We start from the raw sequence: 18,411 nt of genomic DNA, 5'->3' as shown, positions 1-18,411 counted from the left end.
GCATTAGCTTTGTTTCACTAAAACATCTACAATTATTGATGTTCTTTTGGAAGCACTCATCACTTCTATGCATTCTTTTCCATTGGTTATAATAAATTTTTCTTGCAGAGTAAAGATGAACAGCAGCTTCTCAAATATGAGAAAGACTGTCAATTCCCAGCTGACCCTTGCTAAAATACAATGGGAAAGAAAAAAAAATTCACTGCTAAATAAACAAAGTCTTAAGGGAAGCTGTCAATCATTCCTTTTTGTAATTTGTCCTGAACAGTTTGCCTCAAGCTCATTTAAAAGGCTACATAAAATTGCTGAGTTAGCATTTTGCCTTTTATCTGGCAAACTTGTCACTCACTGGTAATCAGACACAGCAGTTTAGGACAGATTCCATGGGTAACACACTAAATGACTGAAAGTTAAAACAGAGCTTAATGGTAGAGAAATACTCAGAAACAGGGACAGATAGGGATCACAGAAGAGACAGAGAGGATTCTCATTATGTTGGCTGATTATGAAGAGCTCTTTTCTTACCTACTTACCCTAAACAAAAAGGCTGACTAAAAACATCAAATGTATCACCAAGAGCGTTCTGTATAATATGGGGCTGGCTGGTAGGATTTCACAAACCTGCTCAGCCATCAGACTCCTGATAAGACTGTGCCCGAGAGGAATGGTGCTTTCTTATTAAAAGCCAGAGATCCGACTGCCATCTGGGGGGCAAAGACAGGGAATAGAGAATTACAAGTGAGAACAAGCTTGTCTAGTTACTACCCCGCACCCCAGAAGCCTCTTGACCTGCTGTTAGGAGAGCAGACACAACATTCTCTCCCTACTTCCTTTCTACTCCTTCTCCAAAGAGCCATGCCAAACAGGCTCCAGCACTTCTCATGTAAATGCCAGCTTTACCCCTTTACCTCCTGGAGAAGGAACAGTCCAGATGCAAATCTCCTAAAACAGGATGGCAATTAAGTTTTGGGGCTACTTTACAGTTCAATTCAGTAGATATTTATTTAATTCCAAGAATATCTCATATTTGCAAGAAAGCTGAAAACCACAATATTTTCTTCTTTTTGATTCTGCCTAACTAAAAGCTCTGCTGCATCTGTGTATCTACAAAGGCCATCAGCTTCAAAGGAAGAATTCTGTCAAGCCAAAAGGTTAAAATTTCTAGTGTGCAACAATTTCCAGTTCCACAGTATAAAATGTTAAAAAACTTGAAATTTTAACCTCTGGGGCTAGACAGTATTCTTCCTTCTATTTACTTTCTCAATCAGTCACTGGAAAAACTCAGACCATTGGGAACATATATATCTTTCTGATTTTGAGAGTCTTCTGCAAAAGTCATTGCTTCATATACACTATAAAAGAGAAGGTTTTCCTCTTCCTTTTTGCAATACTCTCCCCGGGCCAGGGAATCCCTCACAGAGGGATTGCATTGAGCCAGCAGAACCTGGATGCCAATGGCTTCATAATCTCTGCGAACTTCTTTCAGTGTATGGATCCCTGCTGTATCTAAAAATTGTATTGCACTACAGTCAACCACTATGGTATGGAACTCTAAGGGATCATGGGAAAGTTGCACTGAGACTTCATCCTGTATTCCACTGAGAGTTGCTGTTTCCTTTTTGATCTTTTTCTTTGCTGCCTTCTTCTGAGCTGCCTTTACTAAGACTGGGTTGAGAGTTTTTTTGTATAAGGAAGATTTAAAATATTCTTTGTTTATGTAGTAGAGAGGGGCTACAAAGCGGAAAATCTTGATGCCTGACTTAGCCTGAAGATTCTTGTAGGCAGACATGGATTCAAAGATTTCAGACTCTTCCACCACACCAAGCAATGAAGTCTTTGGCTTCTGAGTGCGGAGGATGACACAAAACATAGAAAAACAAACCCCAACAAGCAGGCCTATTTCAGTACTTATCAGTGCAGAGGACAGCATAGTAACAAACCAGATAACTGTATCCATTCTGCTAATCCTCCACATCTCCGGCAGATCCTTAAATTTACGTAGGGCTCCCCGGAGATTTACAATAGTGATCACACCAAGGACACTTTTCTGAAGGGAACAGAATAAAGGAGCTATTACCAAGAGGACCAACAAAAGAACCAGAGCTGTCACCACACCAGAAAGCTGACTTTGACAGCCTGTGGATTCTTTAACCAATGTCTTTGCAAGAGCTGCACTACTAGCAAAGCAGTGGAAGAAGGAAGGAATGATATTGCAAAAGCCGATGGCATACATTTCCTGATTAGCTTTGACTGTGTAGCCATGTTTCTTGGCAAACATCTCAGAAAGTGATACAGTAATAGCGAACCCAATGATAGAAATAGCTATTGCATCTACAGCCACATTAGGAATTAAGTTCCAGTCCGGTGCTTTGGGTGGCATAAACCCAGTGGGAATATGTCCAGCAATACTGGTATTGTATTTCTCATTCAGTTTTCCAAAATGAGAGGCTAATGTGGCTGCCACAACAACAAAGAGTTCAGTAGGAATAGGTGCCTTAAGTTTGGACTTGAAGCGCTCATTGAGTTCTTTGGTTGGCAAAAGAACCAAAAGGCACAAAAGGCTGGTGATGAGATCACAGATATTGGTCTTATGGATGTTTCTGAAGATATGTATCCAAGTAGTGATGAGTGATCCCACGCCACTACTCCGAGGAAGGCTGAGTCCAAGGAGATACTTGGCCTGAGATGTAAGAACTGTGAAGGAGGCACCAGTGACAAATCCACTCAGCAAGGCATCTGAGAGGTAGACTGAAACAAAGCCCACTTGAAAGAAGCCCATCACTACCTGGAAGGAAGGATATACAAGTGTTAAACATAAATGGAAAAGAGCTTCTAAATCCTGTATTCCCCTGGTATTTCTTTGTGTGGAGACATACCATCAGAGCACCACAGAATGTCAGAGCTAGAAAAAAAACCACAATCATTTATCAATCCTCTCATTTTACTGACACTCAGAGGGCTAAGCAACTTGCCCAAGGTCACAGTGTTACTGACTAGCCCAGACAAGAGCTTAGGATTCCTACCTTCTTGCACAATGTTTCTTAAACTTGAATAAGGTTCAGATCGCTTTGAAAAAGAAAAAATTTCTCAAGGATCCATGAGAGGGCTTCCCTGGTGGCGCAGTGGTTGAGAATCTGCCTGCCGATGCAGGGGACACGGGTTCGAGCCCTGGTTTGGGAAGATCCGACATGCCGTGGAGCAACTAGGCCCATGAGCCACAACTACTGAGCCTGCGCGTCTGGAGCCTGTGCTCCGCAACAAGAGAGGCCGTGATAGTGAGAGGCCCGCGCACCGCGATGAAGAGTGGCCCCTGCTTGCCGCAACTGGAGAAAGCCCTTGCACAGAAACAAAGACCCAACACAGCCAAAAACATAAAATAAATAAATAAATAATAATTAAAAATGAATATCTGCTTAAAAAAAAAAGATGTTAAAAAAAAAGGATCCATGAGAAATCATAAAAACACAAGTTGGAAAAATTCTAATTTAAAAAACATGTATTTTTCTTTAAATTACGTATCATTACTGTAAAAGTAAAGTTTTAACTGATAAAACAAAAAACTAGATTCACATCAAAATAGAATCACACTTTAAAAATTATTATACAATTCTTTAACTTCAAACTGAGAAACTATTTTCATCCAATGCATATGTGCTTATGCCATACTGCCTCCCATGTTAATTCTATATCCTCAAAGATATAACATTTTATTTCTTTCTTTTTCCTCTTCCCAATAATTCCTCAGAATTCTATTGCACCCTTCCTCATTCTCGGTGAGGCATACTAACAAAAAAGCAAAAATGAACTCTGAGGAGCACAACTCTTCTGCACACCAGCCCCTTCTCCCTCTCCTTCTATCCAAGCACCTAATAAAGTGAGCTACTCTTCCCCCTCCTATATTGGTTCCACATGTCTATAACAGAGAAGAGGTTTAATGTTGGCACTGACTCCTGAATGCCAAAAGGCAGAGGCATGATGAAAATGGCAGATTAGTGGATTCTATGGGAGACCCAAAAGAATTTCATTTCTAATCCTTCTCCTGGCTGATAGCATGAAATAGTGGTCCCCAACTTCTTCCCTTCCCAGCAGTCCAAGAAAACTACTATCTTTAGTGACAGTCACTCATTAGAGCAGCAATTCTAAAACAAGGGGGGAAGTCATCTGTAGTTTGAAAAACTCTTGCACTCTTCCTCTCCCAACCCCCATTCTGTTGCCCTCTTCCCTGTTAGTGCTGACTCCGCCAATAACCAACCACAAATAACGTCAAGCAAATCTGATCGTTCTCGACATACAAAATTAAGAAGTTGTACTAGGTGGTCTGAGGTCCCTTTCTGGTCTGAATTTTTACAATCAAATAATTAAATTCTGGCTGACTGAAATTCATTGGTTAAGAGGCTGCCTAGGGTTGAGAAAATAGAAGCAGCCTTATCTTACCTGTGGAGTCAAACCAGGGTTTAAATTTTGGCTCTACCTCTTCCATATCCTGAGCATTCAATAAATGATAGCTTTAATTATTATGATTGCTAAGTTCCCTTACAGATCTGAGATTTCATGCATAGTGATTTCTTTTGCCAGAAACAACCACTTATTCCACTGTTTCTTACCTGATAAACTCCAGCCATAAAGGTTACAGTGCTGCCAACTATAATTGCATAGCAGCTTTTGTCACATATCTTGCCTGATGTCTGGCTTAATAATGTGCTCTCATTCGAAACCACTCCTAAAGAAGGAGCAACATGGGCAGTGTCATAGCCAGCTTTGTATAGTTCTCGGTCAACTACTTCACCAATCATAAGGCACAGTACTCCAAAAATGCCCACAGAAATGTGACGGGAGGTGCCCAATAGGAAATAAATGAAGCTGGCAAAAAAAGATGTGTACAGACCATAGACAGGTTCTTGGCCAGCCAGGAGAGAATAAGCAATGGATTGAGGCACCAATAAGATGCCCACAATCAAGCCAGACATCACATCTCCTAAAATGTTTTTCTTCAGATTATATTTTGGGAGCCACTGCAAAACAGGAAGGAAGCCAAAAATGATATTTCTGGCTTTGGTTGAACTGCACTGGCAACTCTTCTCTAGTTTTTTGATGACAAATTGCTTGAAGTTAGTATCTGATTTCTCTTGAGGCTCCAAATGGATCCTAGGATAAGGTCTGCATTGATCATTGGTCTCAAATTGCTGGAAGTCATTACGTGATTCCTCTTCATGCTCCAGATGGATCCTAGATGGAGGACTGTATTGGTCATCTTGCTCTTTATTTTTCAAAGACATTTCTGGAGATAGATGTTTCAGCCTCCTACCCCAGAGAAAATACGAGGGTTAACTGATTAAATAATTCTCAGTACTCACACATTTTAACAGTCCTACTTGTCATTCATGAGAGTTAAGAGAAGTTCACTTGGGGGTAGTATCTTATACTCACTTTCCTTAGTTGAGCCTCATTTGTCTTGATCCAGGAAAAAAGAATCAGACCAAGTTAAAGCAAATAATTCACTGAGTACAGGACTTCCCAAAAGTATAAACTATCAAGGATTCTTCTCCATCTCTGCCTGGCTCCCCCTGAAATTTTTTTCTCCAGAAACGGTATTGGGGTAGTCTGTCTCCTCCTTTCTATATGCTACTAACAGTCTTATTTTCAGATTTTTCACTCCCACGAATACTGCAAAAGAGGATCTGGTCTCAAACCTTGACACCTACCTTACCTGCAAAAGTCCCTGAAACAAGGAAGATGGTTTTTTTGTTTTTGTTTTTGTTTTTTCAGGGGGTGGGTCCCTTTTAAGATAACCTACTAGTTGTTGAAAATAAACAGAAAGAAAATGTGAGTGACAGAGTAAAGATATGTTTTGAGAAAAAAAAAAAACTAGCACAGAATGCATTTGTGTCTTTGAACAACGTGCTCTGGTTTGGTAGGAAAGAAAAGAGAGAAGCTGATAAGAGACTGTTGAAGGAAACAAACATCAACAGCATGGAGTAGGCTGATGGGGCAAGTGTCTGATCTCTGAAAGGTTTTGTTCTATTCTACTTTGTTCTAGTATAGAGTCATGTCTGCCCTATGGGCAGGATCTATATTCATGCAAAGAAAGATTTGCTTTACTATCCTAAGTATACACTCTAAAACATAAGCTGAATGGAGGAATAATGTTGCCCAACACTTCAACTAGGAGAAGATCCAGGTGATCCTGCATCTCTGGGTCTTAAACTATAAAACTACTGCCATGAGACCTACCACTAAGAACTACAGGAAAACAAAGAACGTAAAAATAAGCAAAAAGAGAGGAGGGACAACAAAAAATAAGTCTTGTAATAAGAGTAAAAGAGAAGGAAAAAGAAACAGACCTTCAGAGGAACAGAGTGTAAACTGCCAAATACTTCACAAATCAGTGGCTTTGGGTTGGCTGTTTGCTTAGCTTAGAATGGCCATCCAACTCTCTATCAAGACCCCAATCATTTTTAAAACCCAGTTAAAATGCTATCTCTTCTTCAAAGCACTGACCCCAGCCCAAATGAATCTGTGTCTCATAGCACTTCATGCCTCCGTTACAGTACTAACCATACTTTTGTATTAGTTAAGGAAGAGTCTCTCCAGGTCCTGGAGGAAAGGACATCTTGTTCATCATTGTAATCATCAACAATGTACGGTAACTCTGAGATAGCAGGCTTACAAAATGTTTGAATGAAGGAAATAATAAATGAATAAACAAATTTATGACTGTGGCCAATAAGAGATAAAATATATTAGACAAAGGACTCGGGTAGTATTCTGTCTCAGAATTGACAGAAAGATAAGCCCTTGTGAGGTTCTATAAGCCTAATATTGCCAAGATGCCATAATCCAGGACCCATGACCCATTCAAGAACACAATATTTGTAAAAGTAACCCACATTAATTTTGTTTAGGATAAAAGGGCTATAGCTGGTCATCCCACTGAACAAGAGTAAAACAGTAGTTACATTGATGGTCTTGTTAAATAGATAAGGAAGAAAAGAACAGATTTAGATGACCACTTACCCTGGGCAAGTCAATTAGATTGGTGAATACACACAGCAGCTCTTCATTCCTCAATGCAACTGGTCTGTAACTCTCTTCTCACTTCCTACTTTCAGGCCAAGCTAGTTTGAGTGCATTCTTTATGTCCTTCTATTTTGGAATAGTTCTTAGTGAGTTCTGGGCCAAAAGGCTTTTCCAAACCTAAAAGAGGCATAAGAAGAAACTAACAAAATTCAAATCTTGCCCTATATGGCAGCTAGCTGGAAAGGAAAAAGATAAAAATTAATACTAGAAAGTGCAACAGGGTGATGGAAACTGTAAGAAAGAACTGAAATGTAATACTAAAAGTGAAAAACGTGGTAACAGAGATAAAGAATGCCTCTGACAGGACCATCAAACCTGACAGAGCCAAAGAGAGAATCGATGAAATTGAAGATAGGTTGATAGAAATTACCCAAACTAAAACAGAAAGAGAAAAACAGAATTTTTTAAAAAATGAAAAATAATAATTTAAGAGAACATCCAAGAGCTGTGGGATGTATTAAACAATCTAACTTATGCATAATTAGAATCCCAAAAAGAGAAGACAGAGAATGGGTGGAAGGAATATTTGAAGACATAATAGCCAAGAATTTTCCAAAATTAATGACAGATACCAAACTATAGATCCAAGAATCTCTGAGAATACCAAGAAGGACAAATACAAAACCAAACCAAAACAACACAGCACCACACACCTACACATATCATATCTGAACTGCTGAAAACAAAAGACAAAGATAAAATTCTAAAGACAGCCAAAGGGGGGGGAAAAAATAAACCACACTACATACACAGGAACAAAGATATGAATTACAGCAGACTTCTTATTGGAAACCATACAAGCCAGAAGATGGAGTGATACCTTTATCACAGAAATATAACTGTCAACCCAGAATTCTATCCCCAGAGAAAATATTTTTTGAAGGATGAAGAAGAAATAAAAACTTTCTCAGACCAACACTAAGAGAATTTATTGCCAGCAGACCAGCACTACTACACACACATACACACACACACACACACACTACACACACCAGACAAAAACTCAGGTCTACACAGTAAACAAATAAAGTCTAAGAAATGGAACAAATGAAAACAAGATTTATTTTTAACTAAAAAAATCTTTAATTGCTCTAAAAAAAATAACTGTCTAAAGCAAAAATAGAAATGCATTTTTACAGCACATGCAAAATAAAATGCACAAAACAAGAGCACAAAGAATGGTAGGGGGAATTAAGAATTGTAAGGTCTTATACTATATATGAAGTAATATAATACTATTTGAAGGTAGGCTCTGATTAAAGATGTACATTGTAAACTCAAGGGTAACCAATAAATTTTTTTAAGATATAAATAATAAGCTAATTCTGGAGACAAAATAGAATCATAAAAAATTCTCAATTAACCCAAAAGAAGAATGAGACTCAAAACAGGTAGAACACATTGAAAACGGCTAGCAAGATGGTAGAATTTAATCCAAACATATTTAAAAAAAAAAAAAAATCACATTAAATGTGAATAGTCGGGGCTTCCCTGGTGGCACAGTGGTTGGGAATCCGCCTGCCAATGCAGGGGACACAGGTTCGATCCCTGGTCCGGGAAGATCCCACATGCCACGGAGCAACTAAGCCCGTGCGCCGCAACTACCGAGCCTGCACTCTACAGCCCGCAAGCCACAACTACTGAAGCCCGCGTGCTGCAACTACTAAAGCCTGCGCGCCTAGAGCCCGTGCTCCGCAACAAGAGAAGCCACCGCAATGAGAAGCCCGTGCACTGCAACAAAGAGTAGCCCCTGCTCACGGCAACTAGAGAAAGCCCGCGCGCAGCAACGAAAACCCAACACAGCCAAGAATAAAATAAATAAAATAAATAAATATTTTAAAAATGTGAATTGTCTAAATATGCCAATTAAACAGATTGCCAGATAAGATTTAAAAAATAAGACCCAACTATATGCTGTCTATAAGAAACCCACTTTAAATATAAAGATATAGATAGATCATAATAAAGTGAAATGTCTTGACCAATTTAGTAATTCATTTAGCTTGTGTAAGTGACTGAGCCAGATAATAAAATCCAGATTTTAAGACTCCAAGAATAGCTTTTTTTGAGCATGTTACTATTCCTATCACCTACCTAATTAGCTTTCTCTAACTTCAGGTACTTCTAAACACTTTGAAATTCAGTTATCCTACACATCCCAGTTTCACCTACCTGCTACCCAAAATGACCTGGCACTGACATCTACAAACTTGTGCCCAACTCTCCTTTCTCTATACTCATGGCCATAGTCCTTTTCCATCTCCAGCTCTCAAAAACTTAGGTATTCACTCACAAACAGTCCTAGAAGTGTAAATGATTTAGCCATCAGTCTGAATCCAAAAACCATCTATGGTCTTTTACTGATCCTAGTCACCCCCTAAAATTCTCCTCAAAACTACTTTTTTTCCCTTTTTTCAAGCCTATTTTAAAACCCCAAACAATATAAAACTACATTAAAAATTATCTTAAACTAAATTGTAGGTATGACCTCCATATAAATTAAGCTCCTTGAGAGCAAGCTCCATTCTGTTTCATCTTTGTATCCCCTGAAGTGTCCAAGTATATGCTTTCGAAAATAGGAATGAAAATATTTGCTAAACAAATAACTGAAATACAGAAAAAGTAGGATGCAAAGCAATATTTATTTTCAGGTGGGACTATCTACTCTGGAACAAATTTTTCAAGTATCCCTTTTTGCACAAAAATCCTCTCATTCCCCCAAGCCTGTTACTGCTTTCAATTACAGTATTCACCAATTGCTTCATGAAAAATGAAGTTACAGTGTTTATCCTTGAAATACAGTCTATAGCCAGACTCCCATTTTCAGAAAGTTGGAATACATACTATATATTCCATGAAATTCAGTAAAATAGGATTCTCCTGTATCATTTAGGGTAGTTTCTCCCTTTATCAACATTGATAATTGAGAGTGAAGAAAAGAAAGGTTCAAGAAGAAAACACTTGAACCTTCCACAGTACCTTGCAGGAACTGGAGGAAAAAACCAACAAAACATTTGAAAAATACATTTACATATTCATATATTAAAGTATAATGGCAGTTCAGGCAACACAAAAAGGAAAAACATTTCTGTACTTTCTTCTTTAATTAGGCACATGCAGTGTGACTACTTAGAAAGCTGTCTTATCCTGGTGACTAAACAGCAGCACTGGCACTGTTTCCCGTGTGAGTTACTGAGAGTCTAAGAGAACTGAACTAAAAGAGAGGGATATCCCTTCTATGTAAGCCTGACAGCGGTCAGCCAACTTCTTTTTGAAATTTTGCAGATATAAGAGAAACAATGTCTACTTTTGGTAAGTAATTACAGCATATAATTTTAACCAATAGTGCATATGAAACAGTTTTGCAATTTGTGAAACTGAAATGCCTTTTTGGAAGGCAACAGTGTTCAGAGACTGGTAAAGTCTGCCTCTGAAACATAACGGTTTCTGCTCTGTGTATGTATGCCACAACTCACTGCTAAATAAAACTGAAGCTGCGAACTACTAGGATCAGAGCATCTAAGCAGGGAAGAAATCTGCAAGAGATAGAACAGTTTAGAAAGGCTTCCAGGGAACAACATATCTCACCTGGGATCTGAAGTCTGGGTCAGAGATGAAAGAATGAGGGAAGGACTTGGAAAACGGATGAGGAAGAAGAAAACACAAATAGCAATAGTTCTGGGGTTGGAGGGAAAGAATGAGAAATAGTATGATACGTTTAGAGCACCAGATGCATATGGGAGATCAATGGGAGAGAAAGTGGCAAAGGTACCTAGGGGAGATTCTGGAAGGCTTTTATGCCAGGTTAAGAAAGGTAGACTTTCACCTGCAGACAGTGCGTAGGCGCTGAAGGTTTTTGAGAAAATCACTTACTGTATCACTCATTTGACAATCATTTTCTTATTACATCTTCTGGTCTGTTATGTTATTCAATTCTTTTTCAAGCAAGCAAGTAATATTTTCCTTTTTTGCCCTTTATGAATAAAAATTAGTTTAAGATTGTTTTTATTTTTATAAATTTATTTATTTATTTTTATTTATGTATTTTTGGCTGCACTAGGTCTTCGTTGCTGGGCGTGGGCTTTCTCTAGTTGTGGCGAGTGGGGGTTACTCTTCGCTGTGGTGCGCGGGCTTCTCTCATTGCAGTGACTTCTCTTGCTGTGGAGCACAGGCTCTAGGTGCGCAGGCTTCAGTAATTGTGGCTCGTGGGCTCTAAAGCGCAGGCTCAGAAGTTGTGGCGCACGGGCTTAGCTGCTCTGCGGCATGTGGGATCTTCCTGGACCAGGGCTCGAACCTGTGTCCCCTGCATTGGCAGGCGGATTCTTAACCACTGTGCCACCAGAGAAGTCCCGAGAAGTCTTAGCATTAAACTAATATTAATGTGAACAAGTCATCTACCAAAAAAAAATCTCTTCTCCTAAGTGGAAAATTCCAGTTAAACTAGGCTGGAATAGGTGTGGACTATACAGTTCGGAAATAATTTTCCAGTACTCACACAGCTTATAAGCAGTAGAACCATGACGAGAATCAAGACCTGTCTGATTCAAACCTACTCTCTGTCTCTGGACTGCTTATTTTGAAACTTTTCAAATATTCAGAAAAGTTGAAAGAATGATACATGGAACACCTTATTCACAATTCACCCATTTAACAATATACCAATTGTTAATGTTTTGCTACATCTGCACTACTTCTGCACTCTTCATACACTCAGGTTGGTTTGTTTGGGTTTTTTTTTTTCCCTCAACTATTTGAAAGTTGCAGACATACTTCAGCCTTAAACACTGAATTGGACCAATGTTTTTAACCACCATCCCATGTTGCCTCTTCTCCAAAAGAAGCATTCGTTAACAACATGGCATCAAACCATTTGGATACACTCTTCAAAAATCTGCAATGGCTCTCCACCTCCTACTGAATATAGTCAAATAACTTTAGTATAGTCTTCTCTCTGTGAATGAGCCTGCAACTGCCTTTCTCTTGCTTCTTTTCATGCACCAGTGTTCCAATCACCAGTCCATGAAAATACTAATAAGCATCCTTTGCCCTTTGGGGCCCTTGCTCATGTCGTTCCTTCAGTCGGGGATGTCTTTCCCTTCTATCTCCATCTATCTTGGTCCTTTTTATAATCTTTTAAGTCCCACCTCAAATGACATAGGAGAAGGGGGCTGAAACTTCTTAGGCTATGCTTCCCCAACATATGACACATAGCTATTTAGCACTCAAGTTTACATGTGTCTCAAATGAGAGTATCACTTTAGGGCAGACACCAAGTCATCCTCGTGTCTACATAACCCAGAACCTAACACAATGCCTCCCACTTGCTATGTACGGTTACAGATCTATGTTTATTGAAATGAACAAACAGGTGAAGTTTCAAGTTAATATAATGAAGCCAAAAAAAAATATTCCTTGTTTTCCAGTTATCACAAATGATAACAATGCCCATTTATTTCTGTGATGCAAAAAGAAGAACCACCACAAGGCTTATATCAGTAGTATAAGCACTATGATATATTTTTTCTTGTATAAAGCCCAATATAAGACAAAATAATAAAATACCCAAGAGGAAAATAGCTTAATGTAAAACCATGGTAAAATAATTAAATAGTTCCTTGCATAGTAATTCACTGCTTTCAAAAAGATTTCATCTAAATAAAAAAACCAAAAAAAGAAAGAAAAAAAGAAAAAAATTTTTAATAAAATTTTAAAAAAGATTTCATCTACATCTCCCACTTGCCTCCTCAGTAAATCTGAGAATCAGAGTATGAATTCCTATTCTCCAGTATGAAAAACATCAAAGTTTAGTCACTTGCTTAACTGGTAGGACCAGATTCTCAATCCTCATCTTCCAATTTCCAAGCTTAGATCTCTTCTAAAATACCACATGACCCCCAAATTTATTTCCTTGCTAAGAGGTCTTAGGAGCTAGTTCAAAGCAATAATTTTATGGCCAAGTGCTCACCTCATTTCTGAGCCTATTATTAATTTTAATAATTAATACAGTTCACAGTTGTATTCCCAGTACCTTGAAACATGTAGAGCACCTAATAAGTGCTTAACAAATATTTGTTGAGTGAATGGACGAATAATAGTTTAAGAGCTATGTGGTAAAGGGCTTCCCCGGCGGCACAGTGGTTAAGAATCCGCCTGCCAATGCAGGGGACACAGGTTCGATCCCTGGTCCGGGAAGATCCCACATGCTGTGGAGAAACTAAGACCGTGTGCCACAACTACTGAGCCTGCACTCTAGAGCCTGCGAGCCACAACTACTGAGCCCGCATGCCACAACTACTGAAGCCCGTGCGCCTAGAGCCCGTGCTCCACAACAAGAGAAGCCACTGCAATGAAAAGTCCAGCACCACAGCAAAGAGTAGCCCCCACTCACTGCAACTAGAGAAAAGCCCGCACACAGCAACGAAGACCCAAGGGAGGGAGGGAGGGAGGGAGGGAGGGAGGGAGGGAAAGAAAGAAAGAATCTGCCTGCCAATGCAGGGGACGTGGGTTTGAGCCCTGGTCAGGGAAGATCCCACATGCCGCAGAGCAGCTAAGCCCGTGCGCCACAACTACTGAACCTGCGCTCTAGAGCCCGCGAGCCACAACTACTGAAGCCTGTGCGCCTAGAGCCCGTGCTCCACAATGAGAGAAGCCACCACAGTGAAAAGCCGACTCACCGCAATGAAGAGTAGCCCCTGCTCACCGCAACTACAGAACGCCCGCACGCAGCAACGAAGACCCAACGCAGCCAAAAAAAAAAAAAAAGAATAAAATAAATAAATTTTAAAAATATATATTAAAAAAAATCTTTAAAAAATAAAAAGAGCTCTGTGGTGAAGAAAAAGCAGTTACTCCTCCCCCTCCACCCCCATACACCATAACCAAGTTTGTGTCAAGAAATTAGTCTGGCAATCATCTACCTGGGGGTTTATACTCATTAAAAGTAATACCAATGCTCAAAATGACCCCTAGTGAATCTAATCTAGTCGCCAAATCCCTGAATAGGTCATCTCCAGATCTTCCTCCAGGAGGCAGCAAATTATAGTACAATACAATGATATCAAACATGAAGATCTGTTAAAATGCAGATTCTCAGACAAATCCAGGGATGAGATCCAAGACTGCTCCCTGGGTGATTCTGAGTCAGTGGGCTGAGGGCCTATTTGGAGAATCACTAGGTATGTTCTGGAGTCAGACAGCTCTCTATTCAGATCCCAGCTACACTGTTCAACAGCTGTATGGCACTGACTGAAAAATTTCATTTTACTCAGCATTAATTTCTCACCTGTAAAATGGGGATAACATTACTCAACTTGCAGTGTTGTTTTAAAACTAACCCAAGTAAAGTACCTAGCACAGCGCCTGGCACATAGCATTTGCTCAGTAAATGACAGCTACTAGTCTCCGTCCCTTGAGATTACTGAAGACAAAAAAAAGGGCTTATTTCTTGCCAACAGCTTTGGCTCTCCATTTCTTCTTGACTCAACTTTCAAAGACAAGAACTTCTGCTTAACGCAATACTGGATATCACATTAGTTCCAGATTTCACATAAAATGCCTTAGGGACAAGGAGGAAAAAGGTACTAGAATGAGTGCCAGAAAGGAGTTTAAGTCCTGAATGCGTCTAATCCACCGTGGTCCCCAATCTGTGCAAGGAGGGGCCCAGCCTAATAGTCTATGAGTTTGGTAAAGCTGGATGCAAGTCCTAGTTCTGCAAATGACTTGCTGTGTAATTTTCGGCAAGGCTCTGTCCCTCTGTGTCCTTTCAGTGTCTCCATCTATCCAGTGAAAGAATTTCAACTTAAGTCTATGAGTCTCGAAAAACTACAGGTCCTGATTTGTACTTAACCAGGTGTGTGGTTTTAAAAACCAAGGTAATCAAGTCCTCTCTCCTACCCAAGCCTCAGTTCCCCCATCTGTCTAAGGTGGTGGTGGCGGCTCTTATCTCCTTGGTCCTGCTCCCATATATCTGGGTTCGAGAAGGCGCTACGAGGACTCGGGCGGAAGAGCCGCACCGTTACCAGCGGGGTGCAGGGCACCCGGCGCGAAGTGTGGGGTGAAGGGTGGGCAGCCCTCAGCCGTCGGAGTTGGGTCGGGATCACCCGGGTGGAGGGAGTGGGGCTTTGACGCTGGCCCTGCCTCCGCCCCTGCCGACAGAGGAAATAACTCCTACGCACACCCACCTCTCACGGCCCAGCCACGACGGCCCGCGGCGACCGCTGGTGCGCGCTTCCTCCCACCACACCTGGGTCACAGGCGAGGACGACCCCAAGAGGTGCCCGCTGACCACGGGAAAGCCGGCACCGCTGTCTCCCCCGCGTCTCAAGTCCCTCCCCTCTCCTCACCTCTCGAGTCTGGGCCGCCCCGTGCGACCAGGAGCCAAGGCGCGTCCTCTGCCGTGGCGGGACTGAGGGGATAGGGTGGCGCGGGCAGAGGCAGCCCACTCCCGGGCTGGCCTCCCTTTAACCCGCCAGCCCCCTTGCCCGCCCATCGCCCGGCCCCTGGAGGAGGCGGGGCCCAGGGGAGCAGCGGGAAGGCACCGGCAGCGAGGAGGTGCCGGAGGCGACTGTAACAACGAAAGTTCAGCATGCACAGTCACGTGGCACCGCGGAAGAACGACGCGGCTGTCAGCCAATGACGTGACCAGGACAGGCAAGGGTGCTGCCCCCTGGCCGCTTTCCTCCTTGCGATTGGCTGCCCTGTACAGAAGAAGCCACGCGTCCCTGATTCTTAGGGAGATTCCTCCTGCGCTGTGCACGGCGATGAATCATCTTCGAAGCGGGCAGATTGCTGGTTCTCCGCCTTAACCCCGAGGGTATTTCGAGGAATCAGTATCAAGGGAAACGTGGAAATGCTCTAACGAGAGCTGTAAACTGCTCTTTGTTTGCGAGGGGTATCGTCTTCATCTTCGACTCCTTGGGACCCCTGTTCCCACCCACCCTCCTTTATTGTTAGAGAAATGGAGGCCCTGAATGGGAAAAGGTCTGCTAGAAAGTTAGAGGGACTCTTGCCCTAGTGTAACTTACTTTCCACCAAAGTTCCCAATAGCCAGAGGCTCTTTTTAAGATGTAAAAGAAAATATAAAAATAAATATGAAATGTAATTCCAATCCTCGTTTAAAATCCTCAGTGGTTTTCCTTGACATTTACAGATAATATCAAATTTCTCCCTATGCCCCCGAAGCCCTGAATGCTCTGGGCCCCGGCCCCTTACTCCTCACGCTCCTCACGTGGCATCTCTCCCTCCCTCAGCCCTCTCCCACCCATCCTGGCCTCCTTTGCTTGCCAAGCTTGTTCTCTTCCGGACCTGAACACTTGTTCCAGTACCTGGTTTCTACTTGTCTCTCGGGTCTCAGGCTAAACCCCCAACCGCCCTTTCCTCAGTGACTTCCCTGCTAGTCACTTCCTAGCAGGTAGTCTTGATTTAATTATCTGCCACGAACTGGGCACTGTCTGATATAGAGTAGATGCTAATTTGTTCATTTTTCCTCTTGTACTGCCTGAGGAGGCCCACAGATGACGATAGGATAGATGGGAGTGGAAGAGGACCGATGAAGGAAGCAACATGGTTAACTTCCTTTTCTTCCCTTTCCCATGAACTTCTTCACAGTCGTTTAAGGAACTCCCTTTCTTATCCTGAGATGAGCTTCAGATTCTGTCACCCACCAGATTCAGAACTTCCAAAGTCACAAGCCATATCAGAATCAGAACACCTGGGTTCTAATCCTGGTGCTGTCCCTTACCACTGGGGACAAATCACTTAATCTCCATTGATGTTCTCACCTTTCCAAGGGTAATTAATGGCCCCACACTCAGAGTCCTGGAGGGGATCAAGTAAAACAATGGGTGTTAAAGTACTTTGTCAACTCCCTATAAGCTGCAAAACAAGCAGAATGACAACAGTTGACAGTTTCTGGATATTTATTTCTGGATGCACAAAACGTCACATTTATTATCTTACTTAAGTCTCACAGAAGCTTTTGAGGAGGTGCTATATTGTGAATCTCCCTTTATAGGTGAGGAAATGAGACTCAGAGATGTTAGGTGACTTGTCCAAGTTAATAAATGACAATAGCATGATTTTAACCCAGTTACATCTGCCTGCAAAGCCCACTGTTAACCTCTACACTCCCTGTGTTAGTCAAATGTAAGAATCTATCCCCATCCTTGCATGTAACAGACACCACTAAAGACTGGCTTAATTTAATAATGGCTATCATTTTCTCTCTCTTATTCCATACATTCTAATCTACTTTACAGATGAGGAAACTGCATCTTGGAATATTGTTACTTAACAAGGCCACTCAACTGACAAGTAGTGGATTTTGCGGTGGAACAGAGATGGGTTTTCTTACTCATAGGTGTCAGTCATTGGTGCCTCTCTCCCTCCCAATTCAGCATCCCAGGCTGCTATTTAATGTTGTGGTCCCCCCACCTTCCCACATACATATCCCCAGGGACCTCATAGAGTTAGACTTTGGTCTGCCACTCCTACCTTACCTTCATCATGCTCCAGTTCTCTGCAGCAGGAACCTAAGGTGTGAAACAGATAGCCAAATCCCTGCTAGTGGAGAGCTGGCTAAATAATAATCTGCTTTTCCTCAATAACAGTATGTCAGCAGCCAGCCAGCCAGAACCCAGATCTCTTCACCCCTCCCAACTAAGCCTGGACATTTTCGCTCCTGTTGGTCTCAGGGTTCACAGAGATGACTGGCAGCTGGAGGATTACATACTGTAGCCATTACTCTGTCCCAAACTGCTTTCCAAAGAGTAACTAATGATGTGTTAACTAGGGATGTTATGGGCCAGCAAAGAAGTCATCTCAGGTTAGAGACCACTTCAGGATTCACTTCCTCAGCCCTTCCTGACTACCCAGTCTTCCCAGGAAGGACAGGTCACCTCCTCTGAGACCCCATTATTGAGTGGACTGTTCCGATTTGCTATCTGGGATTCATTTCCGCTGCTATAGCTATTTTTTAATTTTTAATTTAACTTGATTTTGGGGACTTCCCTGGCGGTCCAGTGGTTAAGACTCCATACTACCAAAGAAGGGGGTGCGGGTTCGATCCCTGGTCAGGGAACTAAGATTCCATACCCACATGCCATGTAGTGTGGCCGAAAAAAAAAACATGATTTTTCTGAGAAATAGGTAACATGCAAGTAAACAAGTTCAAAATATCAAAGAGTTTACAATTAAAAGTAAATCTCCCTCCCACACTATCCATTCTTACCCGAGCATCCCTTTCTGGAGGCAAACACAGCACCAGTTTCCTGTGTTGCCTTCCAGGTTAGTCTGTACCAGCAGTTCTCAACTCTGGCTGCACATCAGAATCTCTTG

At 41.6% G+C, this 18,411-nt stretch overlaps 1 protein-coding gene across 2 annotated transcripts; it reads right to left on the bottom strand.

Annotated features, from left to right (window-relative positions):
• Positions 1–237: 237 nt before the first annotated feature.
• Positions 238–15,661, bottom strand: SLC26A2 (solute carrier family 26 member 2). 2 transcript variants are annotated; one of them, XM_061188331.1, is made up of 4 exons: positions 15,420–15,661; positions 7,015–7,194; positions 4,605–5,301; positions 238–2,785 (listed from the first exon to the last, which is right to left on the bottom strand). In XM_061188331.1, exons 3-4 carry the CDS (start codon positions 5,274–5,276, stop codon positions 1,265–1,267), a joined length of 2,193 nt encoding a protein of 730 aa, XP_061044314.1. In that variant the 5' UTR covers positions 5,277–5,301; positions 7,015–7,194; positions 15,420–15,661; the 3' UTR covers positions 238–1,264. The 2 variants fall into 2 exon arrangements, with proteins under 2 accessions (XP_061044314.1, XP_061044315.1); XM_061188332.1 differs by lacking the exon at positions 15,420–15,661 and adding an exon at positions 13,752–13,784.
• Between the last annotated feature and the right edge of the window lie 2,750 nt (positions 15,662–18,411).

This window comes from Eubalaena glacialis, chromosome 4, assembly GCF_028564815.1.
Source record: "Eubalaena glacialis isolate mEubGla1 chromosome 4, mEubGla1.1.hap2.+ XY, whole genome shotgun sequence".
NCBI lineage: Eukaryota > Metazoa > Chordata > Mammalia > Artiodactyla > Balaenidae > Eubalaena > Eubalaena glacialis.
The sequence above is the reverse complement of the archived record's forward strand: the minus strand, read 5'-3'. Positions and strand labels throughout refer to the sequence as shown.